The sequence below is a fragment of the Diorhabda carinulata genome, chromosome 4 (assembly GCF_026250575.1).
Source record: "Diorhabda carinulata isolate Delta chromosome 4, icDioCari1.1, whole genome shotgun sequence".
Taxonomy (NCBI): domain Eukaryota; kingdom Metazoa; phylum Arthropoda; class Insecta; order Coleoptera; family Chrysomelidae; genus Diorhabda; species Diorhabda carinulata.
Window position 1 is genome coordinate 12,141,967 of NC_079463.1, and position 20,240 is coordinate 12,162,206.

At 33.7% G+C, this 20,240-nt stretch overlaps 1 protein-coding gene across 2 annotated transcripts in view; it reads right to left on the reverse strand.

Annotated features, from left to right (window-relative positions):
* The window catches only part of LOC130893368 (serine/threonine-protein kinase tricornered), a 147,643-nt gene that overhangs the window by 113,196 nt on the left and 14,207 nt on the right, over nt 1-20,240 (reverse strand). Inside the window, exon 1 of one of the 2 annotated variants that reach the window (XM_057799404.1) lies at nt 18,448-18,900. The exons of the other annotated variant lie outside the window; for it this stretch is intronic. Coding sequence (XP_057655387.1) covers nt 18,448-18,601 — 154 coding nt within the window. The 5' untranslated portion in view covers nt 18,602-18,900. Of the gene's footprint in view, nt 1-18,447; nt 18,901-20,240 lie in introns of those variants that run through there. 2 annotated transcript variants of the gene reach the window in all.

Below are 20,240 nucleotides of genomic sequence, written 5' to 3' on the forward strand. Positions count from 1 at the left end.
TCTAATACATTTGGCAAACAAAAACTAGTGTACCATTCAGAATAGTTGCTCTAATGGATCGGCGGCGATCATTTGGTTCGAAGTGCTTTGTCCGCGAGCAACTTTTATTGGATTTGGCTCATCTTGAAAGACCCTTACAGTCGATTGTTGCTTAGTTTTGGGTTCCTATGCATACATACCCGATTCGTCGCCTGTCACAATCTTATAGACGTCTTTTGAAGCACCGCAATTTGAATTTTTTTGACATTTCTTTGCACCAATCGACACGAACATAAGTTATAAACAATCATCGAACCAAAATGTCAATCAAGTATCTTTAAACAACAAAAATAGCACTCGTATGACAACATGTCAAACTTTATGATCGCAATGTCAGATTTGACACAATCAATTTCACATATTTCCCTTCAAACTTTTGTTTCCAATAAAATCTTAACAATTTGCGATTTTCGTATTCTACCTTGTCAATAAACGGAAAGAAAATGATTAGAAGAAAGTGATGGTTGCAATATTTTGAGACTGCAAGGCCCATTTCGCACTAAGCCAGTCTAGTTCATTCGCGTCCAGTCAAGCTAGAAAATAAGTTAAGAAGTCAAATCCACCATCAGTGACAAGTTGCAGAAGAGCATCCATCTTGTCACAAATTATTCACAACACTGATCGATTCAGACTCAACAAGCGATATATTCCGTGCGAAAGCAAATTTTGACGTGGTTTGACTGAACAAAACTTGACTAGACGCGAATGAACTGGATTGGCTTGGTGCGAAATGGGCCTTACACAGACTTACTAAGTCAGTTGCGTCTTGAATTATAGAAAAAAAGCGCGCCAAAATTAGCCGATGTGCGCTCGCTTTATTAATGCTCCAGTCCACATTGCTTCGATTTTCAAGGCTACTGTACGCAAATGTGGCATCACAAAGATTAAATAGGTCAGATGATGTGACGTTACACCATTTTCGCAGGTTCTTAAGAAAAGATTTTCTTCTTATACTGGATAGTTTTAATAGAATTTATCCCCGAATTAAGAGCAGAAGGATCTGATATTGTGGATAGATCCCCTTCTTAGAATATCTACATTGTTCATCCACCCTTTAATGTTGAACAACTTGATTAGTTTTGTTATCAACAATTATTGTGGTTCATCACACTCAATTCCATCCAGCTCCCGCTCTAATAGTACTATACCGATTATTGTCCTTGAATAATTAATACCGACGTTCGTATTTCGTGTACTTTTGACATTGGAACTTGATTATGTGGCCTTCAAGACTTAAGTGTTCCGTTATTGATTAATTTTTATCGTTCTAATAATAGCTGCGGAAATAAGATGGAATATGGTCATATTAGCATATTAAAAAATTTTATATGAATTTTTCTATCGATTTGAATATCAAACTAAATGACGATTGACGTTATGTAAAATAACGTATGAAGAAATATTGAAAGATATTTGATTGATTAAACAATATTTTATAAAGCACCGGCTCCTAATTTTTGTTACTTAAAATAATTTCACCAATGTCCACTTTCCGTAGATTCTCAGTACGAATATCTCCCGTTGACCGTCACCAACTCGTGGTCTACGTTTCTCAATATCCGTAAGGTCGATTTTAATTGCATCCGGAACGACCAACAAGAAATGATGAGGAAAAATTGAAAAAAATCATGGGACCAGTAAAAGGTAGTGAAGGGGAATATAGGATAAGAAGGAATCGAGAAATAACTGACAAACTCAGCGGCGAAGAAGTAAAAAAAATCGAAACTCAGGGAATTAAGTGGTTGGAGCATGTATGGATATAAGTAACAAAATCTATAGTATACAATATGAAGCAATGGGTTCTATATTTTTGACTTATGTCAAAAGAGACGAATTACGATTTTTTTTTTAAATGAACATTCAACGTTTTATCAATTTTCTGCATTACTTTATTATGAACCTCTATAATTCATTACGCCAAATTCTATAGAAAATCTAGTAGGCAGATCCAAATAATCAATCAGAATACGAGGGTTGCTACTTAAGTTTTGATATAAACAAATAAAAACAAATATTTATAATTGGTTTCATTGAAACATGTGATTTGAACGCATAAACCGTTTCTTCGGCTGTAGAGAAACGTTAACCTCGTAATTTGATTCTGATCTGAGTGCAAAACAAGCACTGTACGAGGGATGACCCATCAATTCGATGTTTTTCGAAAACGTTTTTGTTTGAAGTGAGAGCTCGCATTGTCGTGTTGGTAAATTATTCGTCTTCTGCGATTGGTTTCCCTGATTTTTTCGAACACTTCTGGTAAACAAGTGCTGGTGTACCATCCTACGTTGCTCTAATGGAACGGAGGCGATATGTCCAGTTATTCCACAAAACAGGAATAACGTTTGTTAGTTTTGGATCGTCTTGAAAGACCCATACAGACGATTGTTGTTTAGTTTCACTGGTTTACTGCTGTGGGTTTAATCCAAGTCAAAAGTCTTTTAAAATCATCGAATGTAAATGTTCGCGATTCAATTTTGTGACCAAGATGAATATTTTAAGTATTTGTAAACAATTCAAATAGTACTCAGTATGACAACACGTTCTGAGTACGTTAAAAATGTTAAACTTTATGATGACAATGTTAGATTTGATATATTCACATCAGTGTTGCCATATTTCAAAACTTACTTACCAACCCTCGTATTATGCTCACTTATCCTATTTTGTGGGAATTGTATCAAGAAAATTTGTCTGTTGATATTTGACATTTGATGTTTTGATTCTTCTCGTGTATAAATATTCGACATAATTTCAAAAATAATTCAAAGGCATGTGTTCGTTCTATTTTGCTGCTCAAGTGAATATTTGTAATAAACTTATGCTCTGATCTTATTTGCAGAATCTGTAGGATAATGATATATAAAATAGAGGAATTTGATTTATGGCGCTCGGAAATTCAGCAATTGTGTCATAATTATCGGTTGGAGTACAGTTTATGATCTCCTTTTTGTACTAAACGCTATTTATTTACCTCCAATGATTTAATACGATCTCAATGATCTAATACAATCTTCAAATTCGATCAAGTTTTTGGGATTACATATTGACGGTGCTTTTCAATTTAAGACCTTAGCGAAAAAATGATCCTCTGCTTGTTTGACCATTAAATCATTCGGTCTCTGAGACGGATGTTAGTTATGGTGTAACTTTTGTGGTAAGTTACATTTTGTTTTATTTTGTAAGAATTGTACTAATTAATAATTGTTTTTAGAGATTTCCGTAAATATGGCTTCTTTAACTTATGAAGAAGAACACGGACGACTACAACGTATGTTTGATGAAGTTGAAACGGACGTAGACGTAGCAGAAGATAGCGATTCAAGTTTGGGGCAAGACAATATTGAGATTGGGGAAATGCAAGTGGAAGCTGTGAACAGAAAAGAGAAACTCGCATACCTTGCATGATGGGAAAAGATGGAGGAACCAAGCGGAGAAAACTTTGTCACCGATATCCCAATGTAAGAACTCGACGCCATAATATCGTAATCCAGTTAACGGGAGTAAAGGGTGAAGCAAAGAATAAAAAAACACCAATCGAAATCTGGAGTTTATTTATTACAGATGCAATGTTACAAAATATTGTTCTTTATACCAACAAAAATATCGTGGCAAAAAATTATTCTGAAACATATAGAGCAGCAAGAACGACAGATATCGATGAACTGAAAGCATTTCTGGCGCTATTATATCTTGATGGTGTAATGAAAAGCAATTTTCAAAATACTGCCGAAATATTCAGATCAGATGGTATGGGTTTAGAAATGTTTAGGTTGACCATGTCCTTAGAGAGGTTTAAATTTTTGCCTCGAAACATTCGTCTAGACCTGCAAGAGAAGAATATGATAAATTGGCAGCGATTATAGAGTTTTTTGAAGATTTCAACAATAACCTACCAAAATTCTTCTCCCTTTCGCAGTATACAACAATCGATGAAATGTTATGGGCATTCAGAGGAAAATGTTGCGAGTTTCGAGTATATATACCGTCGAAACCCAACAAATATGGCCTAAAAGTGTATGCATTAGCAGATGCAAAAATGTTCTATACTACGAAAATGGAAATATATGTTGGGCAATAACCAGAGGGGCCATTTTATGTAGACACATCAAATATGTTTCTGGTGCCAAGATTAAGCCAATCAATTTTTGGATCTAATTGGAATCTCACAACAGACAACTTCTTTAAAAATATTCCATTAGCTTATACTGTTCTCCAAGGGCATAAACTGACACTTATAGCTAATTTCAGAAAGAATAAATCGCAAATACCACCAGATATGATGATAAAGAGGCTCGAAAAGACGACTATGTTCGCATTTGAAGAAAACAGTAACTTAGTATCGTATATCCCTAAACCACGAAAAAACGTATTTCTTCTTTCAACTATGCATCTTGACGACTCCATTGATGGGGAAACAGGAAAACTATCGATTATAATCGACTATAACAAGACCGAAGGCGGAGTGGATACGGTTGAAAAGTTATGCGCAGCTTATAACTGCGCTAGGATTACCCGCCGCTGACCTCTTGTTTTTTTCTATAGCCTGTTGAATATAGCAGGTATTAATTCTTACAATATATGTATATATAAAAATAACAATATCGACAAAAACATTCCAAGAAAAATATTTTTAGAAACAGTTGGTTGAAAACCATACAAAAAAGTGTTTTAACTGTAATATGGTTCCTAGAACGTCCAGATTGCGGATTCAAGAAATCTATAACATTTCAACTACTGAAAACGTACAAAATCAACCACCTACAATGGTCGATGTCATTACTGCTCTAGTAAAAAAGTAGGAAGACCAGATTTAGTTGCTATAAATGTAAAAAATTCATGTGCTTGGAGCACTTATCTGCTATCTGTAAGGAGTTTGTTGAAATTTAAGGCCAAGTTTGTATATTTGTGTTCAGTTTATATCTAATGAATGTGCATTTTTTTCATTTTTAATGTTTTCTGATGTTTTGTAAATAATAAAATTAGTTTAGTTACCATAGAAACTGTCTCGTTTTTAATAATAGACATTTTAAAAATACTATGTTTTTTTCCACCCCAATTTTATTATTTTAATCTCAATAAAAATCATGTAACAAATACAATTTTTCCTTTTTTCTTTTTAACAACATTACCCTAAAGTATAAAATTTCAACTCATATTTTTTTCCACTTGTTAGTTAGGTTTTTTTAGTCGGTTTCAGAGACGGATGTTAGTTTTCTTGTTAAAATTAATCATGTTAGCTACAGAAGGTAGCCTCTTACTACTCGTTCTTGTAGTTTGCAACTCTTCGAATCTATCTTCAGATTACAAAAAAGAGCCTCTCTCTCTCTCTCTCTCAATCAGCTCCACTTTAAAGTTATCCGAAATTTGCATACTTGTTTTGGATGTTTCCGCCGGTAACGGCCTCTCCACTACCTGCATCCCAAGTACTAATTGAAAATTACATAGATTCACCATAGGAAGTTTTCTTCTAATTTGTTGATAAGTTTTACATAACTTATTTGGAAACAAATCTAATGATATGAATCATTCTATTCTTAAAACGAAGTACTTTCTGCACATTTTAATGTTCATACACTTTGTCTGGATCTTCCAGTTCAACTAATGAACCTCATTTACTTAAACAAGGTGACTTAAATGATCTTGTTACAGATTTAGGACTTTCAAAATCTAAGACGCAATTACTTGGATCAAAATTAAAACAGTGGAATCTATTGGATGAAAGTACTAGAGTTACGTATTTTTGTACGAGGCAAGAAGATTTCACGAGTTACTTTTCCAAAGAAGATGATTTGTAATAATACTGCAGAGTATTATTCTTCAATAACTGAGTTTTCCAGAAGATTCTAGTGAATGAATACTTTTAATTGATGCTACAAAAATAAGCTTAAAAGCCGTTCTACTCCATAATGATAATAAATACCCATCTGTGCCCGTTGCACAAGCTACGAATCACCATTTCACACAAAGTTGGAGCTCCTGAAAGCTATGAATAAAGACGGTGAAGGTTTTTAATATCTAAAAACAAAATTTCCTCGAATCAGTGCCGCAAAATTGAAGAAAGGAATTTTTGTGGGTCCGCAGATACGTGAGCTAATGAAAGACGAAGCTAAGCAAAACAGAAAAAAGAGCTTGGGTGGTTTTTGTGGCAGTTTGTCATAATTTTATTGGGACTACAAAAGCTGAGGACTACCGAAAAATAATTCGGGAGCTTCTTTCTGTTTTTAAAGCTTTAGGATGCAAGTTGTAACTCAAGATTCATTTTTTTTTGAGTTGATTTCCTGAAAATCATGGAGCCGCAACAGTTCAACATGGCGAAAGGTTTCATCAGAATATAATGCAGATTGAAAAACGCTACAGTGGAAATGGTCAGCAGCAATGTTTGCTGATTTTTGTTGGTCAATTCGCCGAGAAACTCCAAAAGAAAATGAAAATACAAATCAACTTAAATCTCAACCTATAATGAGATAACTGACTGATATTCATTCGTTTTTTGACTATAATTTAGGGTTTTTCACAGTAAAACTTGAACTTAGACAGTAATATTTTTTTATATCGTTATGATAATTGATACTTTAGTAATATTGTTTGTTAATTAAATAAATATTATATTTGAAACCTACATGTGATGCTTAATTGTATATCAGATTTCATGTTTAGTGAACAAAATATGATGAATTCATGCATGAAAACAAGAAGACCAGTGATATTTGAGTGTTTGATTTCTGCTTGTTTTATGTAGTAGGTATAGCAGTATAGACTCAGACCCAAAATATGGCGTTGATTTGGATGTTCTAGCTTGAACGGTTTAACATTATCTCAAGTGATCCAACTTGACGGTACTAAAAATGATTATTTAGTCATCACAGTCGCCGATTGAATTGTTGTAGGATAATTTCACATCTTTAGATGAACCTGAAAGACGAATGGGGCCAAATAGACGACGACACCCTCTGTAAATCCCAAATGAGTCACATTGCATATGGAGTTTTCCACAAAAACCTATTGAAATTGAGTTTGAATAGTATTACTAATACTATATCCGGTACCGTTTCTTCGTAATTTTTCATATGCATTCGCAACCATTGTTCTAATTTATTTCATACTTCAGTTAGATCCTTAACATTCCACTTAACTATTGCGATTGTAAATTGTGAAGTTATTAACGACATTTCCCGGTAACTCTCTTAACCAATCAGCGCGGAACACACACACGAAAAAAAACTTTCTCGCGTTAATGAAAGAATTTCATAATCAGAAGCCGTTTTCTCGGAATAATTATTGCAATATTTTTTTTAAAGTGCATTCGCAAATAATAGTTATTAATTATACAAGGGAAGAAAGTACTAGATTTTAGCTTGAGATTATATTGTCCCCCGAGGCGCAGCGAAAGCTAAAATTTTGTATTATTCCCGTGTATAATAAACAATTATAATTAGATGTAATTAGATCTGCGTTGCTAAGAAAACTCTTAAGTAATCAAATAGCTGTCAATTGTCAAAAATGTCTGATTCCGAATTTTCTTTGACTCTACCGGAATTAAAAGAAGTAGCCAAAGTAGTGTAATCAAACTTCATGGAATGAAGGATGAGGGGCTTATTTTACGAAATTGGCACGACAACATAAGCAATCAACAGTGTAGTCAAATTATTCAATGATTAAAATTATGTTACGATCCAATAATAATGCAGACATTTCAAAATATCTCAAACTAATTACATTTTTGGAAAAAAATGGAAAAGGTTACAAGCCCAAGAAAGCTGCTCCCGATTAAGTTTATTTAATGGTTACTGGCGAGATAGTATCTGGTGTTCCGCAGGGTTCAATAATTGGCCCACTTTTGTTCCTCGTATGTTTTTGATATATACGACAGTGTCACATTCAATCAAATGCTGATGATACTCAGGTTCCACACTACTTTGATCCTGCATATCCAGATGCAGCAACTACACACTTAAATAGAGATCTGTCAAGTATTGTTGAAGATTCCACTGCAAATAATATAAAGCGGAATGCAAATAAGACTGAAGTTTTGCTGTTTTGCTGTTTTGTTTTCAGAGACGTAGAGAAAATTTGCTAGTTGGGCAGTGAGGCATTGGTAATAAAATCATTTACTAAGTACGGGGTTTTAATTACATAAAGAAAATGTCTTTTTTGTGAACTGTAATACTGTAATATTGTTTAACTCTCCTTATCTAGACACGACATCGAAAAATCGTGTGCAATATGTACAAAATTGGTTAAAAATGTCGAATGTTGCGAACCTCGGCATAAATATCCGCTTTTTCAAAAAAGTTTTACCTACTTAGCTATCAAAGGTTATAATGATCTCTTACAAGGACCTCAAATTGTGTGGTATAAATTCATTTAAATCTAAGTACAGAGCAATTTTGTTTAATAAGCAAATATGTAACTAACTCTATTATTTTTGGATTTTTGTAATTATTTAAAAGTTCATAGTTGAGACTGTATAAAGTTCTTTTACATAGATAAGATAAAAATTATTCTACATTCGAATGCTCCCCTTCAATATATCGAAGCAGTACCTAATGTCTTCTTTGGTGAGTGCCTTTAGAAGCTCTACCGTTTTTTGCTTTACCGCTTCCATCGACTTAAATAAAAACAGATCTTTTTCTAATATTTCTAACCTTTCAAGGAAACCTGAGCTAGAGCTTTTGATCAGGAATAAGATTTTTTGGCACCAGCTTCGCACAGACTTTTGTCATGTGTATTTCCTCGTGTAAAATGTTTCTAACCGTTTCTTTATCGGCGTTTACAACCTCGGTAATCATCCGGAAGCTCATTCGACGATCTGCACGCACAATTTGATTGATTTTGGTCACTGTTTCCGGAGTTGAAATAGCGACCTGGGCGCTGGTCATCTTCAGTGCTCTCTCGGTCTCACTAAAGCGCTTACACCACTCAAAACCACGCATACGAGATAGAGAATAGTCCCCATAGGACTCTTGCATCAATTTATAGCACTCAGTCGGAGTTTTTTTCAATTTAACGAGAAATTTGAGATTAATACGTTGCTCCTTTTTTTCGTCACACATGGTATTCGGCACGAGAAAAAAATACGTTCGCTTCAAACTGTTACTGCACAAATACTATAATAGTGACGTAAACGTGTTTTGGGACGTACATAGACAAGATATCTAAATATCCAATGCACTACTCGTTTTTTACGCCACCCGTCTAAGGCGCCCTCTAGGCACGCGGTCTCGATATCTAATAGCCAAACCTCGTATCAGACCAATGAAAACGATTTATTATTATTATTTGGGATTGCAGGAATTTGTGAAATCGGCCAGGTAACATTAGGTGATATTGAAGATCCGGGAACGTTATTGTAAAACTTGGAACAACAAAGAACAATATTAAAAGGAGATTTTTAGTTACTGAAAGATGTCACATTTCAAAAAGGAATCAATCAGATTGTATAATCGCAGGAAGAAATATAATTCCTGTTCTGACATAATAATTTTCTATTTAAAATTAGGCAACATTTTTCCAATGTAACTCAAACAGAGATGCAACCTCTTTTGTGAATTATATCACCACTCCTAATGGGAACCATTAGCGGGTTAATCATATAGTTAAGTGATACAAAATGTCTCGTCTCGGATTACCTAATTTTTGTCTTATATTACTGTGACTGCGAAGGACCATAAATTTACCTACCTAAATTCTAGTTATTATTGTAATCGTTAAGATTCGTTACTTAAGCCAAGTATCCTAATGGGAACCAACGTCATAGTTAAGTGATTTCAAGTGTCCCTTAGACAATTGAAGTTCCATTGACGTATCAAATTACTTCTTTTATTTTATATTGATGAGACTCCAACGACCATGAATATCCATTTCTATAATTAATTATAACTTTTGCATAAAATAAGATTAGTATTTAAGACAGCACATTCTTCAAGTACGGTAGTCGGATTATTGAACCAAGTTTAATTAACTATTTTCTTGCTTAATAAATAGTTTCTTTCAAAGTAGTGAATTGAGTTTTTTCACGTGTGTATGTTAACAGCACGATGAGTCGGTTGTTGGTTATAGATTAAGAATTAAAATTTCGGTTATTAAGTAACAAAGTAGTTTTAATACGAATAAAGTACTGATTTGGCCGTCACAGTCACCTGAGTTCAACCCGATTGAATTGTTATGGGATAAATTGGACAGGAAAGTGTCCTAAATCCACTTCATATCTTTGGATGATCCTTAAAGACAATTGGGACCAAATAGACGACGATACCCTCTGTATATCCCTAATTATAGCTTTTGTATACAATAAGATTAGTATTTAAGACAGTATACACACGGATACTAGGTTCTTAATAGTTTGACTTTCACAAGGGTAAAAGTATAATTATGAGAAACCTCAACTGGACGTTGCATAATGACAACGCACTGTGGGTTGAGTCTGATGTAGTTTTCAGCTTTTAGAGAGAAATTCTACCCTCACTTTTCACCGGATCTATCACCCTCTGACTTCTTTTTCTTTTATACAAAATCAAAAATGATGGAAAAGGATCGCGTTTTGAATCCACTAAGGACATTAGCTTTTGATATCTGAGTTTCCAATCAAATTTATCCAACGTATTGAAAAAATTTACAAATTCTCGAAGGTGATAAAATATTTTGATACTAAATTCAAACAGACGTTTTGTTTTGAAAAATACCGCATCTAGTTAACCAAATAATTAACAATAGGTGTAAAGAGAAAGTTTCGCATCATGTATTAACATAGAAAAAAAAATACTTGGTCTATTATTAACCTCCGGAGGGTTAGAAATTTTCTCATAGTTTTATTGATAGAATTTCGGTGTCACGATGTTACAGCTCGAAGGTTTCGTGTTCTTTCTAAATTAAATTGCCCGAGCGGATAGAATTCAGACGCAATTATTGCTCTGGGAAATATTCGATCGGAGAAAACTGTTTTTCTTTTGTCGCTTTTTTTGTCATCGCTGATAGGTTAAACGCGATACGAACAACGCTAATAACGAATAATTGTTGGTTTTGTTACAAAGTGTCTTCTAAAAGTGACAAAAATATGGAAAAGGAAATTATTCTACGAGGGTTGTTTGCAAAATTTTCGGTCCAACCTTACAGCAAACTTCAAAAACATCGGCAACTACAAGTTTTAATTGTTTATGTTCATTTCACAAATCAAACACTAATATTTGTAACAAAGCCTACCAAAGAAAAACAAAGTTGTAAGGGTAGGTTAGATTTAAAACAAGTGTTATTTTATTTATTTAAACTAATTTAAAACGTAATTTATTTATAAACTACTAACACTTATACAGTTAACTATTCACTAATACTTGAAACACTAATTTATTTAAATACACCGTTTGATTTACTTTTCACCATTAAATTACTTAATGTGAACAGGTTACAAAAACAATATAAATAAATAGCCGCATTCAAAGTTTATATAATTATTTTTTTTTTATAAGTTTCATAGAAACGAAGATTTTGATATTTTTAAAACATTCTTTAGTAGGGGGAGAATTCTACACAAATCTGTATGGCTCTGGCTTCAGCATATTCAGCAATTCATTACGTCAAAAACTATATTATGTCATTAACTCTTCGCTTAGCAGAGCGCACGTGCCAGAATTGGTATAAAAAATTCCGTTCTGGAGATTTTTCCCTCAAAGATGAGCAACATTCTAGTAGATCTACTGAAGTTGATGGTTCGAGAAGATGCCTTGGGTTAGTTAAGAAGCTTAATGTACCTCACGAATTGAAAGAAATTTATTCAACACAAAGAATCAACATTTACAATATGCACCGAAATTAAACTGACCCTTTTTTGAAAAGAATCATCACTTGTGATGGAAAATGGGTCCTGCACATTAATATAGTTCGAAAATGATCTTGGAGCAAGCACGATGAACCAAAACAAACCGGATCGGAAGCTGAAAAACAACAAAAAAAGCTCGTGGTGTCAGTTTTGTGGGATTACAAAGATTTTGTGTTTTTTGAGATGCTTTCGAGGAACCAGACGTTCAATTCTGATATTTATTGTGAATAATTAATGAAACTAGATGAAGCATTTAAAGAAAAACGTCCATAATTATTAAATTGGAAAGATTTGGTGTGTGATAATAGTGATAATGCAAGGCCTCATATACAGCCCTTATTTGGCACAATCTGATTATCATTTATTTCGAAGTTTGCAGAATTCTTTGAATGGTCAAACTTTCACAAATGACGATGACCTTCAATCGCACTTGGTTCAGTTTTTTGCTGATAAGGACTTTTATGAACGGGGATTCATGAAGCTAAAAGAAGGATGGCAAAAGGTCATTGAGCAAAATGGAAAATATATAATTAATTAAAAACTATTCTTTGTTTAAAAATAAGTGTTCTATTTTATACTAAGAAACCGAAATTACTTTGTCGCCAACCCAATATATATTCAATAAAAACTCTTTTTTCTTAGTGTATACAGATATTTTGTCCTTATTGTGATGAAGATCGTCATTTTATAATGATTTAATTTGACCTAACCTTGATAATTGTGACATAAATTTGAAAAATAATTTAATTTTTGAATTATTATATTATTTATTTTCTGTTAAGGACACTTCTTGTTGGCGGCCTCACAATATGACGACTTCGTACCATAATAAATATTAATTTTTAAAAACTGTAATTCTACATAACAACATGCTAAATTTATATTTCTTAAGGATATAATGTACAGGATTCAGTTGCTAAAAGTGAAAGTATTAGCCAGGTCAGGACTGGCGAAACGAGACGAGAATTTTCAAGAAACTGTACTTTGAAATATTATTAAGAATCATTCAGAAAAAAAAAGTAGGTGGACTAATACGTGACTAATACGTCAGCGTAAAAATTTTTAATTGTTTGTAGTTTAGCGAAATATCGATATACTGGGTGAATAAGTTAAAAATCCAAAATATCATTTTAGAAAGAGGTTGAAAAGGTCCTGCTATAAACTATACTATTTTCCAGCCATTTCCTTAAAATAACTGTTGTTAATACGCCGCATAATCAGGTTCTTGATTGACGCAATTTTGAAAATTCTACAGAGAGTTACAAATTGTACAAAATTATAAATACTATTTACCACTAATATATAGTAACATAAGCATTCACGTCTTACGACATTTTAGGTATTATAAAATGATAAAAGAATTGATTTTAACAATAAATACACGTTAAATCCGAAAATTCGCTAAAAACAACACAGTAAACAATGCTCACGCTAAATTTCACCTTTAGTATTATCAGTTATTCACGATACATCAATTATACATATTTTTACGATTACTACTATCAATTTAAAGAAACTCGACCAGAACATGGACCGTGAAGCTAGTCCTGTTCGGTTATGATGGAAGGGCCAAACGTGTGGCGAACGCGACGGTTCGCGGAATTCGTTGTTTTTACTTGTTTTTATATATACGGCGGCGATTTATAGAACTAACTTCTAGGAAGGCCTTTTTATTCGTTCGTTTGTTTACCTTCTAGAATTATTCTTAATAATAATAACTTCTTCTGGATATAAATACGTGCCTGTCTATCAGCGAGTAGTCAATTATTAATTCGAAGTCATAGTCAACGTAACGAAATAGCATAGTGATAAGTTGATTATTTTAGTGTCTAGTGTAATTATGTGAATAAATTAAGTAAGTAAGAGACATTAAACTATAACGTATGTCATGCAATTGGTCTTGTGAAGAAGACAATCGATCTGATACTATAGTTTCATTCACAACAAAAATAACCAAATCGTATCAAATTAGAATTTTTATGGGAAAATTATGTTACCTACGGGCTTAATACAGACCTGACGATGAGTACAAGGCTATTTCGCGTAGACTTCTCAACTTTTTGAATTTATCAACACCATTATGTCGACAAGCTCTTCATTAATTAGTTACATTGCTTGTGTGACCGGTTTTATTTGAATTTTTTTTTGTTATTTTCTATAAATTGCCACCATATTCAATAACTACATATTTTTGTTAGATGAATATCAAATTAAATCATAAGTTACGTAGTGCAGTCCACGAGTTCTTATTCTAACAAAGACAAAAAAATAAATAAAAAACGAACTTTGAAGAATGTCTGACTAAAACGTTTATGCCACTTTAAAAATATGATGCATCTTTAGAATCGAAATTTTCTAACACCTTCAGATCTGCGAACAATAAAAGCGGGACGGGACAAGATCAGGGATATATGATGGACGGTCAATCTATGTGAAGGCACATTCGTGTACAGCAGGGGGGACTATAGCCCCAGGCCCCAGGTTCAAGCGGGCCCCATCATTTGCAAAACATTCTGTATTTTTTAATGTGTAGATACCACAAATCTCACGTATTGATACTATTTTTTTCATTTTTCCGGGTTTCCGAATTCCTTAAGGGAGTCCCGTCATTATTTTAGCCCCGCGCCTTATAAATCTTAATGCGGCCCTGGTGTACAGTAGCCTTAGCAAAATGGTTCATTTTGGCGTGTAGACACAAGTCACCGTAGAAAGTTTTCATTCTGTTTTTGATTTGTGTTGGTATTAACCCTTCTTAAAGAATTAAACATCGCGGAACTCAATTTGAGACATTTTTCGAAACAATTTGACTGAATGATCTATTATAATAAAATGGATCTAAGCAGAAAGTCGAAGCTTTGAAGCTTATTGAGACTGATTACTGCGTGCTTGAAGATTGTTGCGAACGCCCTCTATTTAATAGCGTCATTCCCAAAGTGATCCAGTTGGACCACCAGGGGTCCACGGGAGACGCGACGGGGTTTACGTTGCACGTGACAAAACATGGGGGTCTACAATCGTAAGCGGGTTCATGAAAATTTATTTGGTTTCAATAGTGAAGAATCAAAATATGGGCTTGACTTCTCGAATCAATATAGGCAGATAATATTTTAAGAAGCGATTGTTACTTGTAAAAACTTCCGTATTTCATATTCAGTACAACGTCCCATTCGCAAAGCTTGATCGGACGTGCAAATTAATACTAAATGTGGTGTATGTGCTTGCATTATTTCATGAACTTGTTAGATTCTTCACCTATATAAATACGAATGTCAAGGAAAATCAATATTAGTGTCGGCCTGTGACTGCTTTTCTTGGTTAATTGATATTTATGGAGGAAAATATTGGTCGTGACAAATTTTCACAGTTTTCAGGTAGATTGCCTTGATGAAGATATCCAGACAAGCCAATCCGGCATTTAGCTAATATTCCGGGAGAATAGGCATGCGTGGCGCGCCATCAGTCAACTGCCTATTATCCTGGGATATTAGCTAAAATCCCAACTTGTCTATTGACCTACAACATAATTATATAATCATTCATATATTTGAATAAATACCTACTCAAAAAAATATACTAAATTTCTTTGTATTACTTCGAATGGAACGTTTTTTATATAAAATTTGTGAGAATTTATTGGTTCTGGTGCTATGGGTGACTGTAGATTTCAAAAAAGTAAACTGGGATGGAGTCACATTGGCCAACTTTACTTTTTTGATATCCAGTCACAATATAATCAATTACAACTCAATGGAAAATTTGTTTAGTTGATTCCATCATCAAATAATTAACCCTATCAAACAATCAAGTTTTTTTCATACTGTACTGCAAAGTCGACTTTACAGTACTAATTTAAGCCCGGAAAATGGCACTTGACTGTATCCTTGTACTTTACAGTACTCTTCAATTTTCCGAGTCTTTTTATTCTAATTCTTTAATGTTAACAGTAAAGGTGCAACTACTGTTACCAGAAACATATATTGTAGGAATTACTAGATGTATTTCTTTATTTTCAATAATGCTGGAAGATGTGTGGTTTTGGTTTAACACTTGTACAAAAGTTTTACCCCCTTGTATAATTCTTCCTATTTTCTTCCACATATTTTTCAGCCACTGATGAACTCTTCCATCCACCATGTCGTTTTAAAACATTGATATCAGCCACGGCGTTGGCCAATAGCGTTGACGACCGGACATTGCTTCAGAAAGATGCTCAAGATTGAGGAATTCATCAATTTTTTTAGGTGCCCCGCCAACAGTGTGTATTTCAGCTCCTCGATCTACGCATTTTCCTTGTCTGCAGCCTACCAAAAGTGCTGTTAGTGTTTTCACAAATTTTTATATTTTTTGAACACATCCAAATATTGCACCGCATTGCTGTTGATCCCAGTAAAAACCCCTCAAACATGTGTTTTTGTGTGACTAATACGAACCACAAATGATAACTCGTATTCTCTACATCGTCTACTTCTAAATCCCTTCAACAAACTCCGGCAATGCCAATTAATGCCATAACTTTCACCTGTAAATAGTCTTTGTCTGGGGCGTCCCTCATAAATGATTCAACTTCTTCCTTTGTCAGCACTTTCGACTGGTTTGGATGGTAATTTACACTTTGTTTATTTTCAAAAGGTATTAACTTAGAATAACGGGAAATATTATCATTAACCATAATCATTGATTTAACCAACGAGTATTTAAACCATAATGAAGAGCTATTTGATGTTTTTGACTGAAAATTTAAGGTTTGAAAAGAATACTTCTAAAAAACAACTGATCAAAAAAATAAGCCAACATTGCATAATCTTTTTCGTACCTTTCCGAAGACTCAATTGGAATAATTTGCCCTACTACTTCCGCACTTTTTGCTCAGCAATTTTATTTGAATTATCAGCCATTCTTTTTGAAAATATTTTTTGTATTTGAAAAAATTCATTATATCTGCCTTTGTGGACAATGTTACCTTATTTTAAATAATAAGAGAATAATCAATGAACCTATTTTTTAGGAAAATTGTCAAATATGACATTTCATATTTTAATATAATTTTGCTTTTTAGCTAAAATCAGAAAGTTATTAATTCGGCATTCGATTAGATATTCTTGACTCGGCTCCTTCGTCGCCTCGTCCATCCTCCATCTATCTCGTACCCTACTTTATTTGTACAAAACCAGCGATTAGCAACAACCAATGAGAGACTTTAATTTATAGCCTATTGCTAATCAATGGTAGATTCTGCCTTAATGCTTCCCGAACTTATAACGTAAATAACTATTCTAAAAGTGTTAATTCGTCGTTGAAACGTAATGTATCTGTAAGAGGTCTACTGGATCCAGCGAAATTTAGTCTACGAAATAAAAAATTTTGGAAACCAATGATTTAATATTTTAGGCCTAGAACTACGCACGAGGATGTATTGATATTTAGTTAGCCTAGACCAGTTCCATGAATAAACAAAATATTGCGTTACCATAGCAACGAACAATAACTTATTAGAAGTGTCAGTGTAAAGTTTAACGTCAAAAAAGTAAATCAGAGTTACGCAATACATTGAAAGAAAACAAATGTCCACTGAAACTGTGAAAATCGAAAAATTAGAGTATCGAACCATCATCAAGTACCTGCATTTAAAAGGGTTAGGAGGTAAGCAGATTTACGAAAATATGCTTAATACCCTTGGTGATCAATGTCCTTCGTATGCGACCGTGAAAAATTGGACTGGAAGCTTCAAAAGAGGTAACGCGTTCATCATATAGTTCACGTCCATTTGGACATGAGAAAAATTTCTGCAAATGTTTGAATGTTGACCAAAAGCGTGCAAGGGTAGAAGCATCGCGTTCGATAAGTGCTCGATTTGAAAACTACGTAGACTTCTTAAACCGAATTGTTACTATGGATGAGACTTGGGTACATTTCTACGATCCAGAAATAAAGCAACAATCGATGGAAGGCGCCACTCTGGTTCTCCAAGACCGAAGAAGTTTCGTGTACAAAAATCTGCTAACGGATAAAAGTTAAAGAGAAACGACGCAGAAAGCTATCCAAAGGTGTTTGGTTTTGCAGGACAACGCTCCTACACACAAATCTCATGTTGCCATGCAAAAAATTCGTGAATTAGGGTTTGAATTACTAGAACACCCACCTTATTCGCCAGATAATAAAAGCTGTGAAGGTCTGGTTTCCAGAGCAAGAAGAAACATTTTTTTAAAAGTCTAGAGACGTTGCAGGTTCGCTGTAATAAATGTATCCAATTAAGAGGAGAAGAGATAATCTACCAAAGAAAGTCAATAGTCTAGAGTAGTCCAAGAAAATCCAAAAACGGTAAAAGTTAGAAAACAAAACTTAAAATCAAAGTTGTAAATCTTTTTATTTAAACAATAATGGTCATCTAGGTTTTCGCTAATATTAATATTTACAAAATTCGGGCGGATAAAGCTCAATGAATTCAGCATTAAAAAATTATACTTCGTGGAAAAATTGCACATTTTCCAAGAAAAAATAAACATTTAAAAAATCATTAAAACAAAAATCAGACGTTACCCATGACAGAATAAAATTATTATTAAAAAGAAAATCTTCATTTTTTCACAATTACATACCTAATCCTTGCTTATTAACAGGTTGAGGACTCAACTTCGAAATCCATCTCAAAAATCTACAAGCGCTAGTAGGAGACGGTCTACATCCGGGTGACGTTTGAAGGACCAATCCTTCAGGACCCGGCAAAGGCCGGTACCTGCTGTAAGGTGACATCAAAAACCATCAAACACCATCCCTTAATAAACACATGTCACTAAAACCAACACGGTTATATCCAAAAATCTGAGCACTGTTTTGAATTGAATCACAATTATGGAGGTAGAGGGAATTCCCTATATATATAAAAAAAATAAAATAAACATGCGACACCTGTTGCTCTCGTGTTAACCGACGACGACGATTCGTACAAACTCTCCCTCAATATTGCTAAAACCGACTGAAGTTGTCTGCTCGGTAATCTAAATTGTTAGCCGTAATAGCGGTACCTTGTTCCATTCTCATGTATTTCTACAAACACGCGCTAGTTTTAAAACAGCGCAGCGTTGCCGTTTAGCAAAAGTTGCAAGCTTGAAAAATAATATTTTTTACGAATAATTTTTAAATAAATACGGAATTAAATAATTATCAAAATGATAAATATAATACGAATAAAATTAATACCAGATTTCTTATCACTACAAAAGTCGTAGATAAAATGTAGTTCTTAACTTGCGGTAATGGTCATGAGTCATGATTTACTTGATGATATCCGAAAAAGGGACCCGTTTGTTTTTTGAGTGGAATAGGGATATTTTCATGTGAGATAAGTCATATTTAACGACAGGCCCTGATATGGGAAATATTATCCTTTGCAGAGCTGAGATTGCGTTTCTTTTTCGAAGAGATTACCTATTACATCCGCCTAATACCGCGTGGGGGTTAAAAAATAAAAATGGTAGTAAAACAAAATAGCTCTTAATCTTCCAAAACGGCTTTGGGAGATTACGAGACCTCAAATTGAATTGTCCGCACAATGTATATGCACGTACTTTGAGAAACTCTCGCTCAAATTTGAGCGTTTCGTTGCGGTTAATTATTTTGTCGTTTATTTACTTTCCCGATTGTTTGATGTAGGACAAGATTATGTAGTAGCACTTAAACACTTCTATCAATTCTGTTATCAAATACTGAATGTAGAATGGATCGATCTGGTTCTAAACTCCTCGCCTAAAAGAGATCATCCAAATAAATGTTTCGTGAGACCACGATCAGAATCAAACATTGACACGTTAAAGACGCATCAATTTTCTATGAATCGATTTTTTCGCTTCAGTTTTTGTGTTAATTGAAATTTAAAAACGTAGATCTTTGATATTCATGTTGTTTCATGAATGATCTCAAACGCAGCTTTAATACTGACATTCAGATGGCTTGTTTTGGATTACCAGTGGCTATAGCATCAACAATTGATATTCATAATAAAATTTTCATTTTGATGTTTCATTATTTTTTCGTATCGGTGTCTTTTAATCTATTTGACAAATATTGGGATGTTTGTCCTATGTGTGAACATCAAAAGTTTACAAAGAACTTGACATATAATACACTCGTGAGTAAAGAAATCGATGAAATTGTATTTTTCTTAATGAAATCTTCAAGATAAGATAATTAGCTTCAAAATGATATAAAATATTGTAGTATTTCTTATTCTACCCTTTTCATACTTGTTTACAATAGTTCTAAGAAAAGTGGAAAATTATTCAAATATCGCCTGGTATATTTGAAAATCGATTATTATTTGCCCCAACTATTAAATACCAACCCGACCATATGGAGGTTATCCATAAGGCACTAGGAGGTCACGAAATATATG